Source organism: Cibotium barometz, chromosome 58 (assembly GCF_041138505.1).
Source record: "Cibotium barometz isolate CiBa-2024 chromosome 58, ASM4113850v1, whole genome shotgun sequence".
Lineage (NCBI taxonomy): Eukaryota > Viridiplantae > Streptophyta > Polypodiopsida > Cyatheales > Cibotiaceae > Cibotium > Cibotium barometz.
The window spans coordinates 2,520,843-2,545,444 of record NC_141103.1 but is presented as its reverse complement, the minus strand read 5'-3'; the positions used below and the strand labels follow the sequence as shown (position 1 = coordinate 2,545,444).

General features: G+C 45.8%; 1 protein-coding gene across 11 annotated transcripts in view; it reads left to right on the top strand.

Annotated features, from left to right (window-relative positions):
• The window catches only part of LOC147605795 (uncharacterized), an 89,891-nt gene that overhangs the window by 34,064 nt on the left and 31,225 nt on the right, over positions 1–24,602 (top strand). For 9 of the 11 annotated variants that reach the window (XM_086792524.1, XM_086792527.1, XM_086792528.1 and 6 more), the window contains exons 6-7: positions 2,897–2,984; positions 3,168–3,292. In XM_086792524.1, coding sequence (XP_086648650.1) covers positions 2,897–2,984; positions 3,168–3,292 — 213 coding nt within the window. Of the gene's footprint in view, positions 1–2,896; positions 2,985–3,167; positions 3,293–6,458; positions 6,492–12,161; positions 12,318–24,602 lie in introns of those variants that run through there. The other 2 variants (XM_086792523.1, XM_086792530.1) reach the window with 2 other exon arrangements.

Sequence of the window (24,602 nt, the reverse complement as noted above, 5' to 3'; positions counted from 1 at the left end):
GTAGGTGGATGCCCAAACAGCGGGAGCACGTTAAAAGTCAGTGGCCTCAGGTGTAGCTCAACTTCCCTGTGTTTGATAAAATCGACTTCCATTCCGAAAAGGACTTTATCACCTACATCACCTGGGCTCCCAACCACTTCATTTGCCAGACCTTGCATACAAGATGGTCGTGAAGTTCTTCACCACTATCTACCTATTCCACAAGCCGACTATTAGAGATCATGAGGCAAGGTGGATGCTTTAGACTTCGCAATTGTACTGGGTTTTGAATCAGGGGCCGAATAGCAATCACTTGATTCGCTACTTCATCAGAGATTTCTTGCTGCCCTCAGATCTCATGCATACAATTGAAACCATGGTGCAAACTTGTTTTGCCGTACCACATGCCATGTTGGGATACCGTACCTACCAGCCCGGGGATCGGCCTATATGGTTCTATCGCCTAAAGAACCACGCCCATGTGGTCCATGTCACTATTTGGTCATCTCCATTTCTGGAGCCACTTCTATGGGACTGTCAAGGCAAGTGGTGGTGATGCTTGCCTACACAAGACTTGGAAAAACAACATTTAAATTTAATATTTTCTGAATTTGAAAGACAGAAACTAGTACTTGATAAAGATTCAAATTGGGATGTAACGTGAGGAAGTATCCCCCCCCTTTAATGTAGTCCTGGTCGGTGCAAACAGCAGCCTGCCTGGTCCTGATGACCAGCACAAGGGCAGCAACAGCCGGGTACTAATCACAGGTATAGGAGCTGCAGTCGGCAGTTACAAGGGCGTTTACAGAGTAGCAGCCACAGGCACAAGGACAACAACTAGGTGGATATTGATGCAGTTGGCAGGTGCTTTAGGCGGGTACAAGGCAGCAGCCAGCTGCAGGTACTGGAGGCGAGTACATGGCAGCACACAGGCGGGTATCAGGGGCAACACACAAGTGGGTACTAGAGGCAGCACATAGGCGGGTACTAGGGGCAGCACACAGGCGGGTACCAGGGGTGGTAGCCAGCCGGGTACAGGGCAACAACAGGCGGGTACTGAAGCTGCTGCAACAGATGGTGGGTGCAGGGCAAGAGGCGGGTACAGGGCAGTCAACAACCGGTGTGAGGACGGGTACAAGACAGCAGCAAAACTGGCCAAAACCATTCGCCCCTCCTCCTAGCCAGAAGGCGCCTCCTTCCATCAACCACCCTCACACCACCATCCACGTGTGGAGGGGATTTTTCCCAAGCAATCCTAATTTTAAATATTTCTAGCATAGTGGACTCCTGCAGAGTTTGAATTGTGCCTTTATGACTTAGATCATCAGCAATAGGGTTATTCTTACCAAGGACGTATTCTATGATTCCTCCAAGTTGTTGGAACAATTGACTCCATCTAGATTGCTTGTCACTCCATTGGACCATGGGCATGGTTTGCAACCACTTAAGCGCTTGATGATCCGTCTTAACTATGAAATCTCTCCCGGAAAGGAAATGTTTCCAACGCTTAAGCGTTGTCATCATCCCCAAGTACTAGTACGAGAGATTTGGAAGCGATCACCTCTACTGCCATATGCGAGAACACTTCTGTGAGCGTCGTCCGATAGAAGCATGAAAAACCTTTGATGTAGTGAGGAAATCCCATGCATCTAAGGGTTCCTTCAAGGAAATCCCAATCAACTCTATCATATGCCTTCTCAAAGTCCAGCAATAAGATGTATAGGGGCTGGTTGCTTTCATTAGCCCATTCCACCACCTCCCAAAAAGCGAAGATATTATAAAAACTGTTTCTTTTTTGAAGGAACCCATTTTGTCTCTCATGAATCACATTCTGCAGTACCGGCTGCAACTTGTTGCCTCATGCTTACTGCCTTGGCAAGTATTTTGTAGGCAGTCCCAAGCAAAGTGATTGGCCTCCATTGACCAATATTCATCTTATCACCACCTTTTGGGATAAGGTGAATAAGACTTTCAGTAAGAGGATAAGGCTTACTTCATGTTCCACATCTCCTAAAGGGCCATAGTGAAAAATGTCATGAAAAAGGTGGTGAAAGGCCGTCATCTTCTGGACACTTACCTTGAGGTTTCTGCATGGAGTGCCTGCTTGAACTTCTTAGCGGAGAAAGGGGCATCAAGTGAAGTACACACGTCCTCCGTGACAATTGGATGCAAAGTAGGCCAAACCTACTGCCATGCTTAATCCGACAATAAAAACTAGAGGCAATTCACCTCACCATGAGTTTGAAGTGGGCCTTGAGGATATAACACTCTCAGATGGGCCATGACTAGCAAAGAAGTGTTTATTACATCTGCCTCCCGTCTGGGTCCAAAATGACATAGTAGTTAAGGATGTTTAAGCACGTTCCATACCGTCAAGTTTTCATATGTCAAGGGCTGGTAAGGTTTTCACGTTGTATGGAGACTCAAATTCAACCAGATGCTCCACTGTTTGTGCAGGCTATAAATGAACTGTATGAGAACTGAAACTTTGTATTGGGGATAAGTATGTCATGTAGGCAGCCTTTTTTTTATATACACTTATGTAATACATTCAAATATACATACATCAAAGGCAAGTCTTTTTGCTTGCATTTCCTCTGATTACACATACATATCACACACAAATATACATACATCAAAGGCAAGTCCTTTTGCTTGCATTTCTACTGATTACAGAATGACAAACTATGGAAAAAAGTTCTTTTGAATTGAAAATAATGAAATCTTCTTCTCATTTGTATTCATTGACAAAACTTGCGGTTTTGAAAACCTTTCATTAATGTTCTAATGTCTATGCTTGGAAGGTCGTGTTCGTATGAGAACTATAGCAAATAATCTTTGCTTTGGGGTGTTCATCGTTTGCGTTTTTTTTTGGGCCAAATTTATTTATCCTGCAGGCTGATTTGCCTTTCTCCAGGTGGTAAATCACTATAAATCCTTTGAGGAAATGTTGGAAACAGAACGGTTGAATGCAGTTCTTCCTGGTGTTGCATCTGTCATGGAAGGTATGGTATGCTTTTACTTTTCTGTTAGTGGGTGATTCAAATCAACATTTTTGAAGGCATTTTATGGGCCTTTAAATGGCTCACAATGTCAGCAATGCAATTTAAGATTTGTTTTAGCATTGATAAATTATAACAAATGGTAATACTTCACTACTGAAAATCTTGACTTGTATGGGAGAACAGGTGTGTTGATTTACAGACAATTCTACACACAAGAAAGAGAGCGTTTAGGAGGTGTCCTAGCTATCCATGTACAGACTGTTCTTGAAGAGAGGCAACCAATGACCATTGTTAGAACCATACTTGAAGTAACTACTTTCTTCTATCTTTCTTTGTTGTTCTTGCTATAATGTCTTACATGTTGCAAAGTTGGAGCTTGCCAAACATGATATCTGGAGGGATTAGTTTGTTGAAAATGAGAGAGAAAGCACAGATTCTTCAGAGAGCTAGACGTCTCCAAGCCTCAAGATCTGGACCCTTGTCTTGCCAGCTCCAGAACAGGGACACACTCCAGCAACATTGAGTGGTTCTGCCAGAAGTGGTTGACATTGATGCCACCTAGTTGGCTCTTGATGAGGATACTACATGATTGGTTCGGTTGACTTCATTGTATATGCAGGACTCACATATTACGTGGGTCCTGTTTTAGTTTTTCCTTGCATGTTTTGTTGTCATACAGTTACTCACAGGTCACACGTACTTATTTTGGTCTCATAGACTCTCTGGGTCTTCCATGGATATATAAAACATTTTCTTTCTTTCTATACTTGAACGGGGGAAGGGAATCCATCTAAAGACCATGTGAGTCAAACTAGCTGGTGGTGCGGGAATACTAACATGTAGGATGCTACTCCGTCTTGTGCAAGCTGCTTGAAGACTCAAGTGCCAACGGTTGGTCTGCATCCAGTGTGTACACATGGTAGATGTAGGCGATGGTCTGGAGAAGAGCATTCAGGGCCAGTGGGACTGCCCAAAACTCAACAGGCACAATCTCATGTGGTATCAATGGTTTAGTCCTGATCATGCATGAGAACATTATCACCTGCAATCTCTCTATCCTCTTCCAATCTGCCTCTCCCAAGTCTGCCCCCAAAATAAAGCACCATACATAATAGTAGGTTTCACCAATGTGTCAAATAGACAACACTTAGTGCTTGGCTCTTAGAAATGAGCTTGGAATCACTCTCTTTTGTTTCCTGTGAAAAGAGACTTCTATTTAAGTATGAAAAATATACAAAAGAGAGATTTCAAACCAAACAAGGAGGAAATCTCAACCAATCAGCTGCCTTGTTCTACGACAAGATCCCATATGAGTGGCCTACTCTCTCATAAACTGGCTGCGCTTTCTCTCCGCAGCCCTCAAAGATCCCTAGATTTTGGTCCAAGTGGCCATGAGGGTGTGGATGATATCACTCCAAATCCTACAAATGCACTGTGACTCATAAATCAAAGTGCCCTCAATGGCCTCAGTGCATCTAGCCTTCCAAATGTGCAAGGCTACATTGCTAGCAATAAATTCCCATGCACTATCCAACCTCTGTGTAGGTGGGACGTATCCCAAGTCCAGCACGTCCTGAAGACGGCACTGCTGGGAAACTCCTTGATTGATCATAGTGACCAGATCCCTGTCATTCCCCTCATACTTCAGCTGTTGGCCCGCCGTGACTGTCAGCATCAATCTGCACAATCCTCTGACTAGTGCCCCTCAGATGCTTCGTAAAGCACCCCTCTTGTGATTCTCTGTGAGTCTTTTAACCCTCTTCCAATCCAGCACTATGGGGAAGAGAGTCTCCCAGCCAGCCCACTGAATTTGTGTAGCTGCCCCAAGACGTCTACCATACTCATCCAAGATCATATCATTCCACATAATGGGCTGTTTGTTAGCCTCCTCAGCTGACCGCAAGGGTATGTGAACCAAGAACCTCCTTATGCAATCCCAAGCCCAAAGAAGGGACTAACCAAAGGGGGGGATGGGGGCGGATGCTTTGCCGCCGAGAAGGTAAAACGTGGATTGTATATCCAGGCACCTCCCCTTAGACCTCGCATGGCTCAGTGCCAAGAAGAAATTCTATGACAATCATCTTACAGAGCAACACCTTACACTGCACCTCTGGGTCTTGCTCTAGCCTTCTTGCTTGGGGAGGATAATGGTTTCCCAAGAAGCTCTTGTCGTGGTGTCTACTGTGCCATCTTATTTTGGCCAAAGAAAAATTTGAATTAGGCGACATAACTGGCCAATACATCCCCTATATGAAGAACGGAACAAGAAGTGATAAGCCAAGAAGTAAGCAACACTTGGTTAACCACCGAGGCTCTAGATGTCAAATCAAACTTTGTGCTTCTCCAATGCTGAAGTTTGCCTTAAATGCTCATGAGCATAGGCGCGAAATGTTGTGTTGGGGAGATGTCGATGCCCACCTAGCAGCCAAGATATTCCAAGTAAACCCCACATCCAAATCTCAATCTGCGTGCAGAGAATTACCGATCCAGAACCCCACTGACTTGTGCCAATTAATGATGGTTCCTACAGCCAAATGAAAGATCTCCTCCAAGGCTGTCCGGAAGGCACAAACACTTGCATGTGAGGCCTCCAATATCATTCTTCAAGCTCCGAGTCCAATAACTCTTCCTTTGTATGTAGAGGGAAATTTGAGGCCCGAGACTCTTGGGGTAGCCCGAATGAACCCGCTTATAGCCTCCACTACTATGAGGTATAGTAAGGGAGCTAGGGGGCATCCTTGCCACACCGAGAAAGCGCTCACCATGTCCCTTGTAGGTCAAAACTATGCTATGGGCCTCCCTATACAAGAATGAGGCCCCTCTGATCCAGTTCTTGGAAAACCCTAATCGTGCCATCATGCCTTCGAAGAAGTGTCAATCAACTTTGTCAGATGCTTTTTGAAAGTCCAGTAGGAGGATGGCAAAGGGCTGTTGGCTAGATTTAGCCCACTCTACAGCTCCCCAAAATGAGAAGATGTTATCAACCCATTCAATATTCCCTACTATAGGCAAGCCCATGTGCTGAGAAGTGGTGTTTGTTGCATCTTCCACCCATTTGTGCCAAAGGCCTCGTTAGCATGAAACGAGAACTCCGCTTGCCTATCCATGGCCATCTACAGCTCTGCTCTAACTATAGGCAATAGGTCTAGGATCCAAGGAGATTGTGGATGCTTCTTGCGTTCACTTTGAAGCATATCAATCCTGTGCCTTTTAGCTCTCTCCTTGTCGAGGGCTTCATGTTTCTTGGCCAAAGTGCTAGATAATTCGAGTGGCCTTTATCCAATTTTAGCAATAATTATGCTGATGAAAGTGCTAGGTACTCATCTTTAATGTTTGCGTACTTTAGTAGCTACCTTGGGTACTGATAGAAACTCAGCTTGTTCGTCTGTGTATAGAAATTGTGTCCTCCTGGTTAGGACAATTTTATATATATGTAAACCTGTACCTACTCTTGGGCGTTGATGACGTGAATAGGGATGTTGTAGCACCTAGTCCATGCTATGCATGATGGAGTTGCTTATACTTCATGATTGGACAATCTTTGAGGTAAAGTTCGCACTTTTTGTATTCTTGTCTTTGCTTGTTTTGTTTTAGTGAATTAGTCATCTAAAGTTTGTTTTGCTAATTAGTCATTCAAAATTTGTTTAGCTTGTTTGTTAGAAATTCTTTTGTTGTGGTTCAATAAAGAATGTGTGTGTGTGTGTGTATGTGGGCGTGTGTGATTTAGTTATGTATTTGTCTAGTCTTGCAAGTTATTATTATTATTACTATTTCTTCTCGGTTGTCTATATTAAGCTTTCCTATTTTTGATTTTGTTTGTTTTTAGTGATTCTCTTCTTTCCTTTAAAATTATTCGTAAGTTTAGATTCATCTCACCTTCGATCGTATATTTAATAATAAGTGCATTCAATTCTCAAAAAAAGTCAAGATCTAGAAGGGACTCATAAGCGAGACCATCCTCACAATGCTCTCCCTTCTCTCATGACATGATTGATCCTGTGAGGCTTCTTCCTCAGCATCGAAATCCCCTTGGAAGAAACCTCTCCCAAGCAGCCTCACATCTTTGAAGTGGAGTGTGAAGTTGGAAGGTAACACCGCAAGTACCCAATCACGGACCTAGAGATGGAATGGATGTGACCAGAAGATTTTAGCAATAAGGGTTGTTTTGGTGGCTTTTTCAATCTCGGCAAAGAGGGTCGCAAGCACGGCTTCTGAAAAAATATTGGTTCGTTTGGCCTGGGGGGGGATTAGCGAAGATGCTAATCTGAGCGAAAAAAGGTTGACTCGAACACTAGGAAAAAGCTTCCGACTCTGAGGCTAAAAGGGAAAAGGAGGGAGAAGGCCCAAAACCCAAGGCCGGGGAGTAGGCCGAGGTAGGGAAGCAAAAAGGAAGAAGATGCGGGCAGGGGGGAGAAGGGGCAGGCAGAAGGGCTCAGCAGGAGAGGGTGGGGTGGGGAGAGGGAAGAGGGCGAAGCAGGGGGGCACAGAAGGTGGTGTAACCTCTGATTAGGTGGGCCTGGGCAGCCAGTGGCATAGTGAAGATAAGGCCAATGAAAGTAACCCTGAGGTATACATATGAATAGACAAGGTCAACTGTGTCACCTTTGTACATGAAAGACTAATTGGATGCAACGTGATGGGAAGTGATAAAAAGCTTGATCTTGGTTTTACCAAGATTCATTGTGAGGTCCCTCTCATCACAAAAACACTGAAGTGCATCGAGTTGTCTCAGCAGCCCCTCTGCTGAATGTGATATGAGGACTACATCATCTGCAATAAGAGGAAAAGCACCTCTGTCTGAGCTAGCTGGGAGGTGTGCTCCCAAATCTGTCAGGAAAATCTGAAATCTCATCAATGTACAATCCAAACAATGTAGGGGATGGGTGCATCCATGTTTGACCCCAATGGTGCTCCTGAATGGCCTTTTTGGTGCTCGGACTCAGCCAGTCACTAACTCATACAATGCCAGCACAGCTCACATCATCTCTGGTAGGAAGTGGAGCTCTTGCAAACAATCCAAGAGCCGTGCTCTAGGAACTGAATCAAAAGCCTTGCGCAAGTCCACAAAGCAACAGTAGACATGTTGTTTGTGTGTGCCCTAGCCTCCTCAATGATAACTTTGGTGGTGAACATGTGGTCTTGTGTTGAGTATTCTGCTTGACCAGTGGCCCTTTGTCTCTGTCCTTCTGCCAAGGAGCTAATCTTGGCCTCCAAAATCGTCACGTGCATGCCCGTGCCATGGCTAATCCTCAGCATGAACAGTAGAACCCTTGATTAAGTCAGCATTTAGAGCATTACCATCAGTAGCATCATTAGCATCAGCATAAGGGATCAGTATCAGATCATCATCATTAAACTCAGCATCAGCATCATCATCATCATCATTAACCAGCATGGAGGGTGTAGGGAACCAGTTGGCAGCCAGCCCAGGGACCCTAGCAGCTGGCGGGGCAGCATAAAGTTGAAGGCCAGCATAGTATGGACCAGCCAGTAGAGAAACGCAGCATTTTATGCAACAGCCCATGAATATTCATTGTCCAGATCAGCTCCCTTCCACAAATACATAAGCCCCCTGTCGCTGGCTGCTCCCTTCCACAAATACATAAGGCTCAAGCAGTTCATTCACTCTTTCACCATCATAGTCATCAGTAGAAGTTATGTAAGGGGCGAGAGGTCAACCCTTTCGGGCTGACCAAGGGCCTAAGCCATGTACAAGCTTTTTAGCAACCTTTTTGCAGCATAATAAACACAAGAAAAATGCTAACACCAATCTCTCTCTTCTTCTCTCCTTGGTCTAAATGATGTTTAGATCAGCATCTTGTTCTTAATCAGGCTTAGGGCTGTGGATAAGTAAAGCAAAGGTTCGGCGCACGCTACATTGGTATCAGAGCATTTAGGCCTAGCCACTAAGCAAACTGCCAAGGAGGTGCACAGATCCAGTAGAAGAATGTAGCAGGGTAGCAAATGGAGTGGTCTGCAACAAGCGAAGCTAGAGGGAAGCATTGTACTCAGAACCAGTACATCATTAAGCTCTTAGATCAGTTTCAAAGGCCTAGCAATAGGCATGATTAGTTCTGGTAGGTGACCCACTCCTTTGTTAAGGGTAAGGGATATCAAAGATGGGGACAACAGCGGAATAGATGCTTAGTTCTTCAGTAAGAGTGGGAAGTGGAGATCAGAAGTGGAAGGTGTTCAGACCAAAAATATCAAATTCAGTGTCAAAGTCAAATTCCTTCTTAAATTTCCCCAAGAGGGTAATTTATAGTGGCTTCTTTGCAACATATTGTATCCCATAGTGTACAATATATAAGGCTCTAAGAAGTCATCATTCATAAATCAAGCTGTTCATTCACTCATTCATCATCATAGTCATTGGTGCACCATCAGGAGAGTCGCCCTATATATATGATGATATATGAGGTTTGCCAGCATGGGAGACATTACTATTGGGAGACTAATGCACGTACAGGCACAGAGCAGACAGAGCTGTATGATACTCAAGAGGCTATGTACCGAGAGATCACGGCAGAGGATGTAGGGTTGGATGAGGGGGAGATTACAGATTATGGCAGGCATTTTCTCACACTTGGGAGTGCACATGGGTTGGTCATATACAATGGCTTATCGAGATGGCAAGGATTAGATGCTCTCACACACTGGAACTCTAAAGGGGGAGCGAGCACAGTGGACTACTTGATGGGATCTCCTTCATTGATACCTGATGTGCGGGGTTTCACGATTTCCAGTAGGCCCATTGGCATAACAGCCGATCATGCATACCTGAGCTTCACACTAGTAGGTAGATCCCCGAGAGATGGGCTAGCCACTCATCTACCTAGGTACCCGAGATATCAGTTTACATGTGAGACAGTTGGGGTTTTCCGAGATGTAGTATGTGATGGCTTGTTCGCTTTAGACCCGCATAGCCCTCTGGACGAGATAGAGCATATCATTGTACCACTCTTTAAGAGTGGGGACCCCATGGTACCAGGCAACTACAGGATGATCATGATTGGTCATTATTTGGCCAAACTATATGGCTCTATATTGGAGTCGGAGCTGAGCCGATGGGCAGAGAGGCATGGTCATCGAGCACATGGACAGGCTGGCTTCAGGAGAGGATTTACTACCTTGGATCACATACTGACACTTCGGGCACTTATTGAAGAGGGAAGGGCACAGAAGAAGAGCATATACTACTGCTTTGTGGACTTCCGCAATACTGTACCACGTGCCAGGCTTATGCAGAGATTGCATGACATTGAGGTACCCAAGGATATGCAGTGGGGGATATATGCTTTGTATGAGTCTGTGAGACAGGCAGAGTCCGAGCTCCAGGCGGACTATCTGATATGGTGACCAGTACGATAGGGGTGAAGCAGGGATGCCCACTATCGCCCACCCTCTTTGGACTCTACATTGATGTGGTCTCCGATTATGTAGACAGATTGGGAGGCCCAGGGGCATGCCTGGCAAGGGTGTTGATACCCAACTTGTTATATGTTGATGATATTGTTCTAATCTCAGACTCTCCGGAGGGATTACAGAGACACCTGGATGCATTACAAGCTTTCTGTGCGGATAGAGATCTGACAGTGAACCTTCGAAAAACCAAGGTTATGGTGTTTAACACCACACAGGCATGGGTGACGAGATCAGAGCCTCAGTTCACTTTACGAGGGGAGCCGGTTGAGTACGTCAGGTCATATGTCTACTTGGGAGTTACTTTCACAGGACCGCGTTTCTCCCTGAAGGAGGCAGCAGCAGCTAGATTAGCTCGAGGGCATGCAGCCTTGGGGGCACTCGAGAGTCAGTGTGCACACATACAGTTTCAGGAGTCGGGCACCAAATTGTGGCTATTTGATACGCTTGTCACACCGACCCTCTTGTATGGAGCTCCAATTTGGGGGCCCAGCATACATCACAGATCTTAGAGAGGGACGGACGAGGGATGGAGGCAAATGGAGAGACCACTGATTATGATGATTGCTCGCATGATTCGGAGCAAATCATTACTACCACATGAGATTGTTCGGGCTGAGCTGGGTGTCGCACCAGTAGTGACGGAGGCCCTATTCCAGGCAGTTAGCTTTTTACAGCGGCTATGGGAGCTCCCTCAATAGAGGTACTCCCGATTGGCATTGACCTCATCCATACAGCTGGCAGAGGATGGAGATACTCATTGCTGGTACACTCAGATGAGATCATGGTTTGACCTACATGGTTTGCGGATAGAGGCACTACCACCCTTTCAGTACAGTCAAGATTGTCCATTTTTGGATCTCACCCACTCAGAGCTGAACCGCGTGATCAGGATGGATATCATCAGAGTGGACATAGACAGGACATGCCTTGAGCCCTTAGGCACGAAAATGGCTCATCACAAGAGCCATTTTCTACACCTCTCACCAGATGATTTTATCACTCGCCTGGCGTACATGGATGTACACCTATCACATGGGATACGTTGTGCCATTGGACAGATGTGGACCTCATCACACCAGCTGCGGATTGAGACAGGGCGATATGTGCATCATATCTTGGATGACCGCATTTGTCAGCTATGCTACCAGGAGGCAGAGACAGAGGAGCACTACATTTGCCGATGTACAGTCTATTATGAGATCCGAGGAAGATATCACTGCCTCTTCCGAGAGGGTTTTGGGCCGTTACGCAGGGTCGTGGAGTTTGAGGATCAGAGATGCCTGGGATTGTTTCTACTTGAGACACAGAGAGACCCTCTTGGCAGACAGGAGGCCGAGCCATGATGTACCTAGACAGAGGACCCTGACAGATTTCTTTGGCACCAGCAACCCAGCCCGCACACCTCTTGATACCTTCTCCATTGGGCCCTCAGGGCACTCTCAGGGAGTCACCACTGATAGAGCAGTTATCTTACGTCGTGCTCGTCGGCCACGCCCACCAGGATCCCGACCACGGCATCCTCACCATCGCCAGATCAGAGTCATTATTGCTCGGCATCGGAGGCGCCTACCTCGCTTCTACGACCTCTCCATTCTAGACAGCCCCATGGCGGAGATACTTGATCTAAGGAGAGGGCAACACTTCAACTGATCAGCATACATGGATCTACCTGATATACATTTTTCAGTATTTTCCAGTATTTTCTACTTAGTATCATCTCGGAGTCTTACAATTCTATTCTTATAATTGTAGGACAATCAGTTTATTGATCTAAGGAGAGAGCAACACTTCAACGGATCAGCATACATGGATCTACCTGATATACATTTTTCAGTATTTTCCAGTATTTTCTACTCAGTATCATCTCGGAGTCTTACAATTCTATTCTTATAACTGTAGGACAATCAGTTTATTGTACTTTTTAGTCTCATTTAGTTGATCTCTTCGATGAGACACCAACTTCAGATGTACTCTCAGTTTTGGTCTCAAAGGCCATTATGGCCTCTTAGAGACGTTAATATATCATTTCATTTCATTTCATTTCTCTCGCTCTCGGAGCTGATGCTGCTCTCATGTTTCTATGTTCTTAGTATTTCCATGATGAGTTTCCATGGACAGTTTTGTATCACCCAAGTGAGATAGCTATGTTTATGTTTTCTTTCTGTTTTATTTTCCATTCCATGATGAGATATGCCATGGACATTATTGTATCACTTTGGTCTCATAGGCCCATTGGGTCTTTAGTAGACGCTTAATATATCTTTCTTTCTTTTTTTCTCTATATTTACTATTGCAAGCCGTGGGCCATGGCTCTTATTTACAACATGCCGCACGCATATGTTCACCATTCATGTCTCTTTGTATGAATGTTTTAACTTGTTTCTAGAATCTAGTTTATGACACTTCTCTAGAGTCTAGACTTTCCATCTCTAAATGTGTACGAATATCTATTTTTCAAGGGTTTTTTAAAGTGGACCGTACCTCAATCGAACTTATTTTTCAAAATGTAAAAGTCTTGTACCTGTACCGTTTTTTCGTACCTTCGTTTTGTATGTGACAACTATGCTTTCACGTTAGTCTCTTGAAACTATATGTTGGTCTTGATTCCCTGGAACCCGTAGTGCAGGACCAACCTGAGATTGATGATGAATAGGAAGAAATCTTGCAGCTTGAGCATATTATCTTTCACAAAGAACGAGAAGTGTCTTGTGCCAAGCTTGTTTGCAGATATCTAGTCAAATTTAAAAACTACCCAGCATTTGATGCAAAGTGGGTTGATGAAGAATATTTTAAGGAGTACCCAGATCCCCTTATTGCATATATGGACACTTTTCAACTGCGGACAACTGATTAGAAGCCGAGGGGTATGACACAATCCTCTAGAGATTTGTGACGTGCGGAAGGATTTCCTAGAGCATGATGGATTCACTCGTATAAGAGTTGGTGACTCTAATGAGTGATTAGAGTTGGTGACTCTAATGAGTGATTAGAGTTGGTGACTGTAAATTAGTAAGAAGAGTTGGTGACTCTGACTACTGAATTTATGCACTCATGCAAGGGTTGGTGACCCTAGTGTGTGTAAACTCATGAAAGAGTTGGTGGCTTTGTTCAGTGAGTATGTGAACTCATGAAAGGGTTGGTGACCCTAGTGAGTTCATTGGACTCATGCAAGGGCAATTGCTCTAGTATTATAGTATTTGGATCCAACATGGGTGGTGCCCATGGTCGCGACTGTTTTAGTGTACAAGATGGCAAGTTGGGAGATTTAATCCAAATCATCGCACAGCATTGGCCTGTGAAATACACTTGCATGTGTGACTTGTTTTGTTTGCTTGGTATTTTGCCTATGAATGTCCACGGGCATCGGGGACGCTTGGACACCTCGTGGACGTGTGTGCACACTTGTTTGGGACTAAGGTGGTGATTCTTATGTGTTTTGTAGGTGGTAAGTGTGCACGCTCAACCTTATTTAATTATTATTTCCTTTGTCTACTAAAGTCTATGGTTGCAGGTTCATACTCATTAAAGTTTGGGCGGACAAACTCATAAATTATAAGAGAGTTTACATTGGGCTGGACTTTATTAATGAACCGAGACCAGTTATGAGAGTTGGGCACTCGGGCACTGGACCAAAAGCCCACGAGTTGCTAAAAGTGGTTGAGGAGGTATTTTTATGGCACACGAGTTGTTTTTCTGGGAGCATGGTGTGTTGAACAAGTCAGGGCAGCCAAAAGAGAGCAAGATGACTTCTTCTGTAGATAGCATAGGGCTGTTGGACAGCAGAGAGGAGTTTTGAGGCTGGCCGACTACTCCTACTGGTGCTAGACAACTGGTCGACTCCATGAGTATGTGCTGCAGGGCTGGTTGACTATCAAAACTTGTGCTGGTGGGCTGGTCAACAGTGCTTTCCCTCTTTCCTAGTGCTGGCCGAGTTGCATATAGGCTACAAAGAACCAGTCGAGTTGCATTCAGGCTCTCGAGGGCTGGTCGATAGCTTCTCTTGCTTCCCTACAGGCTAGATGTGCCAATTTACAGCAAAATTCAGCAAGGAACCGAGGGTCTTCTTGGGACGGAGCCGATACAGTTTGTGCCTGGCTTCAACCCTACTCACTGGTTGCAAAACGATTTGGCCTAAGTGCTTTTTTGGGCTTGTTTGGAGCTTTTGGTTTGCACAATTGTGTGGATAGCCGAGAAATCAAGGAAACAGTTGGTGACTGTTTGGCCCTAGTTGGTGACCGAGGGCTTGGTTTCACTGAAAAGGAGTTGGTGACTGCTTTGGCCTTGGTTGGTGACCGAGGGTTTGCTTTCTTTGAAGAGAAGTTGGTGACTACTTTGGCCCTGGTTGGCGACTGAGGGTTTGCTCTCTTTGAAGAGCAATTGGCGACTGCTTTGGCCTTGGTTGGCGACCGAGGGTTTGTTTTCCTTATTGAGTAGTTGGTGACTGCTTTGCTCTGGTTGCTTTGCTCTGGTTGGTGACCGAGAGCTTGTATTACTTTGTTTGTCACAGATTTGGATAAATCTGGTGCTAGAAGAGGAGTGGAACTATTGGGCACCCACATCTTGTACAAGAGAATACTTTGTTGGTAATTAAGATACCTCATCGGGGGGCTGGCTCAACTTCAGCCCCTAGTCCTGTGTCATGTGCAAGATTATCTTATGTGGTTTCAGGATGTATGTTTATGATGCGTGTGTGACAGATGTATTGATTCATGCTCATGTTGTGATGGTGTTGAATGTATGCTGTGATTTGGGGCCATTGGTTTTCTGTAATCACGTGCGCGAGTGTGACAAAGCCACACTCCCTAGGCCATCAGATATCATCTATCATGAAATCTTTGCATCTGAGTAGAATTGCTGAGAAATACTAACACGAAGAGTAGAACCATGGTATCCTGGATCTCTAATACATAAAACCATTGGGCAATGGTCAGATTTGGAGGTGCTAGATGCTATGAGTGTATGGTCCTATAAAGAATCCAATCATCAACATAGAAGCGGTCTAAGCATGCATAGATGCAACATGCATCCCTCCTCCTCTTAGACCAAGAAAAGAGGAGAGAGGATGGCCTTCTTTGAATATCATCCTCAAGTCAACAATCTCTGCCATGTATATGAAGAATAAACCGCTCCTTGGAGGCCCTCTCAAGTTGGTGACCATACCCACTTGTCCTCTAGCATGATCGCCCTTTGAGCGGTGGGACATTGATTTCGTAGGTCCCATAGATCCCGTGGCCCACCCCAGCCGGTGTGCAGGTACATCCTAGTCACCATTGATGACGCTACCAAGTGGGCTAAAGCCCAAGCCACCAAGGGTTGCACGGCTAACACCATGGTCCGGTTCTTATATGAGAACATCTTTGTCTGCTTTGGCTGCCCCTTGGAAATCACCAGTGATAGGGGCTTCCATTTCGTCAACGAAGTCATCACCACCTTACTCAGCAGATACAAGATCTTCCAGTGGAAGTCTTGTGCCTATTACCCTCAAGCAAATGGACAGGCTGAAATCACTGACAAAGTGCTTTGCCACTTACTTTGAAAGATGTACCATCAGGCCGTGTCATTGCTTTGAGGCACTCTTAGGCACATTGTGGGCTTAATGCACCGCTTTCAAAGGGACAACAAGGCACATCCCATTTCACTTGGTTCACAGCCTAGAAGTAGTCTTTCCATTCGAGTGTAACAATTGTGCCCACCACGATGATGTTTCACACCATGCCACCGTGCTCCGGTTGACTATTTTAGATGAAACCCAGGCATTGGCCACCCAAGTTGTGGGGGTCGAACAAAACATACGAAAGGCGTGGCGTGGTTGCCATCTTCGGAAACCCTAGTTCCAGGAGGGTTAGTTCGTCTTGGTGTACCAAGCGTGTTATGTGAAATGGGCAAAGGAGCTGGTTCCAGCTTGGGAAGAGCCATTTTTGGTCCACCAGATCCTTTCTCAAGGTGCTCTGTGCAACTCCGCACATTGGAGGGCCACCTCGGTCCTCCTTCCCTTGGTTAATGGTTCTAGGACTAAGGTGTACCGCCCTGGCGCCTCTTTAACTCTATTGCTCAAAAACAAAAAGAAGCTTGGTCTCTTGTTATTCTGGCACCTCCCTCCCTTCGGTAGTGTCCTCTTTTCCAACTCGTTCCTCTCATGACCTCCCCACCTCTACAACCCAAACTCAACTACTTTTTTGACAACCCCCTACCTCTTACTCGTCTCTCCCTCTTTCTCTCTCTCTCTCCCCCCCCCAAACCACCTCCTACTCGCCTTCCTTCTCTGTCTCCTACTCCCTCCATCTCCTACTTAGCCGCCTTCCCATCTCCTACTCGATCTCTCTACCCTTCAATGTTCGCTTCGACCTTCACGCATCTCCATTCTGGAAAAAAAATTAATAAAAGTAAAAAGTATGTCCTTTTTTCTCCGCCGTTGTCATACTCGCCTCAATATGACATACTTGTTCACCCCTTATCTCATACTCCTTCTCCTACTCGCCTCTTCTCGCCTCCCTCTCCATCTTTTACTCGGCTCCCTCCTCCATCTCCTACTCAGCCACCTTTCCATCGAATTTTAAAAAAGTCCTTTTTTTCTGCCCCCCGGCCAACCCCCCGCCCCCCTTCTTTACTCATACTGGCCCTTCTATTTTTGGCCGTTTTCTGTACTCTTCCCCTCCATCTCCTACTCGACTCCCTCCTCCTCCTCCTACTCGGCGCCCTTCCTTGTCCTACTCGCCTGCCCGCTCCTCCTCCTCCTTGCCTCCCTCCTCCGCCGCCTCTTTGCCCCCTTCCAATCCCCTACTCGCCTCCGTTCTGCTCCTCCAGCTCCGAACAGCGTCTTCGTACTGAACATCAAAAAATAAAAAAATAAACAAAAATCTCCGAAAGAAAAAACTATAGTTTTTTTTTTCCGCCACCTCCCTTCTCCCTGAGGCTCTGCTTTGTCTCAATGCCACCATCTCACTCTCTTGCTTTTCTTTCCTCTTCCCTTTGCGTGATTATTTGCTCTTCCACACTCCCCTCATGGCTACTCCAGTTCCGTACAAGCACTGAATCGTTAGGTTTCTACGACTGCGAGAGCATGCACCACCGACATAGTCGGCTCCATCCACCCAATTGCTCCCTTCCGCAACCATGACTTCCATGTTCACACCTCCTTTACTGGTCGGCTCAACGGTGCATCGCTTGCCTTCCACATCTGCTAGCGCGCTACAATGGTGGCTCCGCAGGTACCATCTCCGCCTGCTTCCTCCGAATCATCTGAATCTTCTTCAACCTCCTCTGACAGTGCCAATCCTCAGTATTTTCCCAAGTTTATCACTTTGTTCAGTCAAGGCGAACTAGCCACCTTGGGCTTGTTGACATGTCCTGCATCCATCCTAGGTCTGCCCGCGATGGATGTCTCCCTTTGTGTCGCCCTCATCACCAACTTTCCCACAATGCCCAATGGTCATCGGGGCTGACTTCTACTTTTAGTGCTCCCTTCCTCCACTCCCATTTCCACCCCAAGGGTATCTCTGTTGGCGTGGCATCACCTGGTTGCCTACCATCCTTGCCTGTAGTGGTCTCGACGCTCTCCTCCCTATCCTCGCCAGCAAGAAATTCCGCCCCCTTCCCTACCTTGCCCCTCGGCCACAGCAACCTAACCACTTCCCTGCCATTGCACGTGGGAAATAGGTCGCGGATCCCTCCTTGCTATAACCCTCCTGCCACTATGGTGGTCACCACACTTCTTACCGCTACTTCTACCATCGCTTCCAGGAAGCCCTCTCTTCCCACACCTACTTTGGGTTCTCCACATGAGGTCATCTTCCACATTGATCGATGTGATAGTACAGTGCGCATTGAGTTTCCTAATTCTCCCTTTTCTTATAGTGTTCCAGATATTTCGGTTGGAGATCTACCATGCTTGCAGTTCTCTGATCCTCCAGAGTGGTTGTCCTTGCCTCATCCTCGTCGAGCTCGCCACATAGTGCGAGGTTTGGATAATCTCTGCGTGGATCTTCGCATTTACTTTTGTTTTTGTTTTTCGAGCCGGGGTTAGAGACGAGCATGCTTTTCGAGCCGGGGTCAGAGACGAGCATGCTCCACCTATCTCAAAGACTACTTCAAGCTCGCCTGTGATACCCGCCGTCGCTAGAGGGATCACACTCAACAGGCCGAGGACACGATTCGGGGTCTCTAGACTCAAGTATCCATTCTTGAGTAGTGCCTTTACGAAGCAAAATCAGAGCTCACCCACATTCTGCACATCTTTCCATAGCATAGAGGTGTGCTTGAGTTGATTGACTAAGTGGCGCAGCAAGACAACGAGCTCGCCTCCTTACGAGCCCAAGCAACGGACTTAGATGCCCTCACCACTCTCTCCGCCCTCTCCGCCCTCTCCAGTTACTCCTCACTAGTTCTTAAACCTCTCCATCAACTAAGGTATCCAGCTTAGAGTTTTCCTCCAACATGATTAGAGCCTTTATTTTTCTATCATTTTACATACCATCTTTCATAATGTATTGACAATATAGTGCCTATTTGCATTCAGTAACAATTTATCAGTTCACTGTCCTTCCTCACCGCGAGGATGGTGAACACTCTAGTGGTGGGCGACGTGTAGCCACTAAGGGTGCCCATACTAGACTGTTCCCTGCTAGACCATCTGAGGATGCCCACTGGACCATCATAGGGTGCCCAGGCCCCACACTCTACCATCCCAAGCTGCCCACATTGGACCGTCCCGGCTCAAGCATTCGGTCAGCAACAACGGATCCCTGATGTGCACTACATGAGAGGTGGACACACTGGCATTGAAGGCACCTTATTGACACCCCGATGGGCATCTCCCAAAGATGGGAGATGCCACTGACGCCGCCTCGCAGGAACCATTAAAATGATTCCTCAGCTCATCGTTGGGATTATCCTTTATATCAATTCCTGTTCATTTAGTCATCGTTGGGATTATCCTTTATATCAATTCCTGTTCATTTAGTCTTGTTCATTGAGTCCTTTAGTCACTTGTTATTCCATCCTGTGTGTTGTCCGACTCATTGTGACCACTGTTGGGTATGCACGGCTCAGTGAAGGGCATGTAACAATTTCTCAACAGCAATGCAAGAAGTATTCTTGTCATTGTGCTATGCTTATATTTTAGTCTTTTTTAGTGTGTTTAAGTGTACACTGTGTCGTTAGTGTTGAGGACTCCAAACATACAGTCTAGAGGAGAATCACCACTTGAGTGTGTCGGTGGTGACTTTTTCTCTGTGCTAGTGCTCGAGGACACTTGGAGAGATGGGCGTCGAGACTTACTCCTAGGCTGGTGTCCTTCAAGCTATTCCTCCTTGTTGGTAGCCTTTGAGCTACTTGCGCTCAAGACTGGTTTTGCTTCATGGCCTTCGTCTCTTGCTCATGGGCTTCATGGCGCTGGTGGATTCTAGGTGGGTGGCCTTTGAGAGCAAGTTGTCGGCCATGAGGTATGAGGTGGCAGTTGGTAATGATTGTCGTGGCACCCTTGGTGTTGAAGGCGTGGCTGCCGCTGTGAGTACACATGAGTACTGCTGCTGTGCCTTAGCTAGGGGCTGGTGGGTGTTGATCTTTATGGGGGCTTGTGGGGGGAGGTGCTCATGGAAATTATTTGAGATCGTGTGCTTGGGCACTTGCCTACGTGGGCTTTCACATGCTAGAAGAAGAGGCGAGCTTCATGGGCAGCCATGGGGCTACCATCGGTGTCCCATGTGGTACCTGGGCACCTAGAAGAGGACGCGATCTTCATGTGTAGCAAGTGGGCAACGAAGCCTTTGTAAGCTCTCATAAGTCTCTTCAAAGGTCCTCAAAACCCCTTTATTAGTCCCTTGAATCTCTTGCTTCTTCAAGTCCTTAAAGCTTCTTAAAACCTTGAGATTTGCCCAATCCTCTTGATATCCTTGCACCGCACCCCTTTTGAGGCTCCTCAAGCTTTATCGAAGCCCTATCAAAGCTTGTCTAGGTATCTTAAAATCTCCCTTGAACCTCATAGACACTTCTTGGAGCCTCAGATTTTCTTTGGGCTTTCTTTAGCTCCCTTGAGCTCTCAAACCATAGCCACATGGCATGGGCACGGAGATGGGGAACGGCAAAAGGTAGGGAACGAGGACGGGGGGACGGGGATGGCATATGGAATATGCGATTTATTGAGATATCCTTACATAGACTACAATGCACACTAAATAAAAGAACATTTATGATTTTACACTTTGAACTTTGAAGGCATCACTTTAAAGTTTAAAGTTTTGAGTTATTTAGTAAATGTGCATTGCACAATGCAAACACTGAAAGCGCCAAACATGCGCTAATAAGTACACTGACAAACCAATGTATAAGCATGGAATGATGATCACTATCAAATAAGTGTCTACAATGCACATAAAGTGCCGAGTCAAGACTCGAAAGACAAAACAATGAAACATAGGGTAGGCTACTAAATGATAAATCATAGAGCCTGCAATGCTCAATCGGAGCCGGGAGCTTGAGAAGTGCTGGCCTCATGATCATGGCTGCCTACATGACGAGTCTAAAACGTAGTGGCATCGTCCTCTGGGCTCTGTTGTGTTGCTGCCTGCTCACTTCCCTTCTCCTGCTCCATATCCCATTGGGTAAAGGGATCTGCCTTTGCAGTCGCACCCTTGCAAAGCATTCGCAAGTTTGCGCTTACAAAGACAAGATCATTGGCCTTTTCTACACTAAGGCGGTTCCTCTTCTTTGATGCAATATGGTTGTAAGAACTCCAAAGCTAATCCAAATAAGAGGCACTTATAGCTTGGTTGAGAATGCGGATAGGCAACTGTTGCAGCTCAGGCCCATCTGAACCATAGTTCTCCCACCGCAAAGTAGCCCCAACCTTCAATCTATCGTACTGTGCATCCACACAATCAAAAGCACCACGAAAGGATCTGTATGTAGCAAGTTGGTCTCTAATTTTGCACCTAATGCCTCCATCTGGCACTAGACGATTCAAGATGCGCCTCCAGCCATCACTCACCTCTCTATCACTCTCCTATCCATTACCCTGAAACTTAGGGTCCACCATATATGCGGCTGCATGCATAGGAGAGGCATAGGAGTTCCACCTCATCGCACATAGGGAACGAATCTCCTTTGTAAATGTCCTCATCGAGCTCTAACTCATGCGACTTCTCTATCAATGCATTTCACATCCTTCCAAAAGGAAGTGCCCTTTGCATGCTCCCTGCATAATCTGCCTATGGCTGTTGAAGTCAATGTGGAAGTGGTGAACTCGTCTCGGTGATGAAGAGCTGCCTCCTGCACCACTGTACTTCCTCAAGTGGCCTAGCATCAAGAAGTTGAAGGCAAATCAGTTGTCTGTGTATTGAGAAGTATGAGCCTTGATTTCTTGGAGAACTCGTGGCAAAGGAACTGAGGGTTCAAGACAAAAGTTACCATTTGATTAGCCTCCTGAATGATAAGCTCAATCCATGACATCTTTCCAATATCCTTTAATAGATTGTTCAAACAATGTGTCATACAATATGACACAATCATGTGTGGATACATGCTCTCAATGATAGCTCCAGCTGCCCTATATGCAGCCTCGCCATCTGCAACAAAATCCACCACACATTCCGGGCCAAAGAGCTTAATGCCACTTGCCCATTCTGCTACAAGCATGTCTGCACTCTTTCCTGCCCCTGAAGCATCATGTGAAGCAATAAAGTACATCTCGCCACACGGGAATATGCAACGAGGCCATGAATGGACCGATTTCATGTGTCATTCCATCCATCCGCAATGAGTGACACTCCATTCTTTGCCCATAGCCTCTCAAGTGCCCATGTTCCCTTCCATCTGCTCTCTATTGTTCCACCCATACATGGTAGAAACAATCTTCAAGAGAGCACGTAGGACAAGAGAACACTACACATGGTATGTTGTGCTTGACACTACCTTGTGAAGTGCCCATGTTCCCTTCCAGCTACTCTATTGTTCCACCCACACATGGTAGAAACAATCTTCAAGAGAGCAAGTAGGACAAGAGAACACTACACAAGGTATGTGAACCATGAGTTCCATAAGTCCAATGCATCCCAAATAAAGGGAGCCATAAACAATGTTTCCCTGAAACCATCTGCTATACAAGGGTTAGTGAAGATCAAAAACATTTCATAGTAAATAGCAAAAGCACCAACTTTGCAAACTCAAAGTATACTTAGCTTTTCTTTGCCAGGTTGGTTATGAAGTCAAAAGAAATATCTTCTCAGCATATCCTTAAGATATCCCGAGATATATCTCCATATAGTTTGCTTGTAAGATTGATGATATAATCCACAATATCCATATGGAAAGAGTGCTAAACGTGTGCACATAAAGCCAACTCCATACTTCCAAGATAAATTTTGTGAATTCATAAATCCTTAGACCAAGCTGTGTATTGCTCCTACTCTTGCTTCATAGGCTATGAAGTGGCTGGCCATGCTTAATAGCAATGATGGTAAGTGTGGTTCCCACTTGAGATCTTTTCTCTTCCTCATTGATAGAAGGAAGCCTCTGCTTCCAAGGAAGCCTATGCTCTGATACCATTGAAAGGTGCTCGGGGGACTAGGGCCTTTGACACACTTTTTGATACCATCAATGCATATTAAAACATTTAAACATGGCCATAACCTTAACACATATCCATCATCACTTTGCATAAAATATAAAAGCTGGACAAAACATCCACAAATGCTGAAAATGGAGCTTGCACATGTGACACCACATAGAGGCCGGAATGGGCCGACTCTCCCCTTGGAGTATTTTATTACCCAAGGAGAATATCATGTACAAGCTTTGAGGGCCTTGCTCTCCCCATGGGAGAGATGCCGGATTATACATATACAAATGCCATAACATAGCCCAACACGAGGCTACCAAGCCGGAACACAGGTTGTAGAAATGTCGAGCCATGGCAACTTTTCGCATTTGCTTAATGGCGTAATGACGTGAACATAATTTCCATCGGAGTCGGGCCAAACTAGCAACTCTCCTAAATTTTAAGAGTGTGATTCTTTGTATTGTAGGATAATCTCCCATTTCTCCAAAGCTTGTACTTTCCAAATATTTAGACATCCTGGAGTCCACCAGATCCCTTTCATATTGGGAAATGTCAGGCTCGTGGCAGAAGGCTATCTCATATAGGGGGGGGGGGGGGGGAGGGGGGGAAGAACCACATAGGTGGTCTGTAATGCCAAATGGGGTCACCACCTCTATCTATGAGGAAAGGGCCAGGCCTCCAAAGTCTCAAGAGAGCTTCCCGCTACTTCCGCATGCGGTCTGAACCGTTGTGTAACTTCTCCCACTGACCGCTGAGGGTGTGAATGATATCAAGCCATATGCTCCTGATGGTCTCCGCCCGCGGAGTGTGGGTATCCTTGATGGCCTCGCTCCATCTAGCACGCCAAATATGCCAGCCTACTATGCTACTGCAAATCTCCCATCTCTGGCATGAGCTTGGGCGCCAGTCGCCTGTAGGTGGGGTTATGACTGGTACTACTGCAATATGATGGTGAGAGATCTGAAGGCCTAACCCTCCCCCATCCTCCTCATAAGCCCTGACCACTCCAGCCTCTGTGGCCCAAGCGACAGTGCCCCATGTGATGATCCGGGTCGATGCCCTGTCCCAGGGTTGTTTCCGTACGGCGTACGATGGCTTATTGCACGGAATACTATACAATACGATACCGTATGGACTCGTACAGATTTTTTAAAGGAATTTTTTTTCTCGATTTTTTTTTTCAAAATCTTTTTTTTTTCCAAAAAAATTATTATTTTTGGGAGGTAATGGTCTTTTTTTTTGCTTATCGATGGCTGTTTGAGCTTCCTCTGTACTATGATGCTTCCCTCCTTTTTAAAATACTCTATATCTGGAATTGGAAATACCTAAGTTTATAAGTATTTTTTTAAAACATTGTATTTTATCGTACGATAAGAAAAAAAGTTATATCATACCGTATTTTCCCGTACGATATCGTATTGTTTGTACCGTATGGTATCGTACCTGACAACTATGCCCTGTCCATAGCAAAGATGCGGAGAGTCCTCTCCCAAATCTGCTGAGCCTTCGGGCAATCCCAAAGGCAATGTCTATGAGTGTCCTGGGGGTGGCCGCACCGCGGGGGTCGACCACCAACTTCCAGTCAAGTACTGACCGTTATACTCCTATGTGCCATCAACCAAAGAAAGAGGGTTCCACAA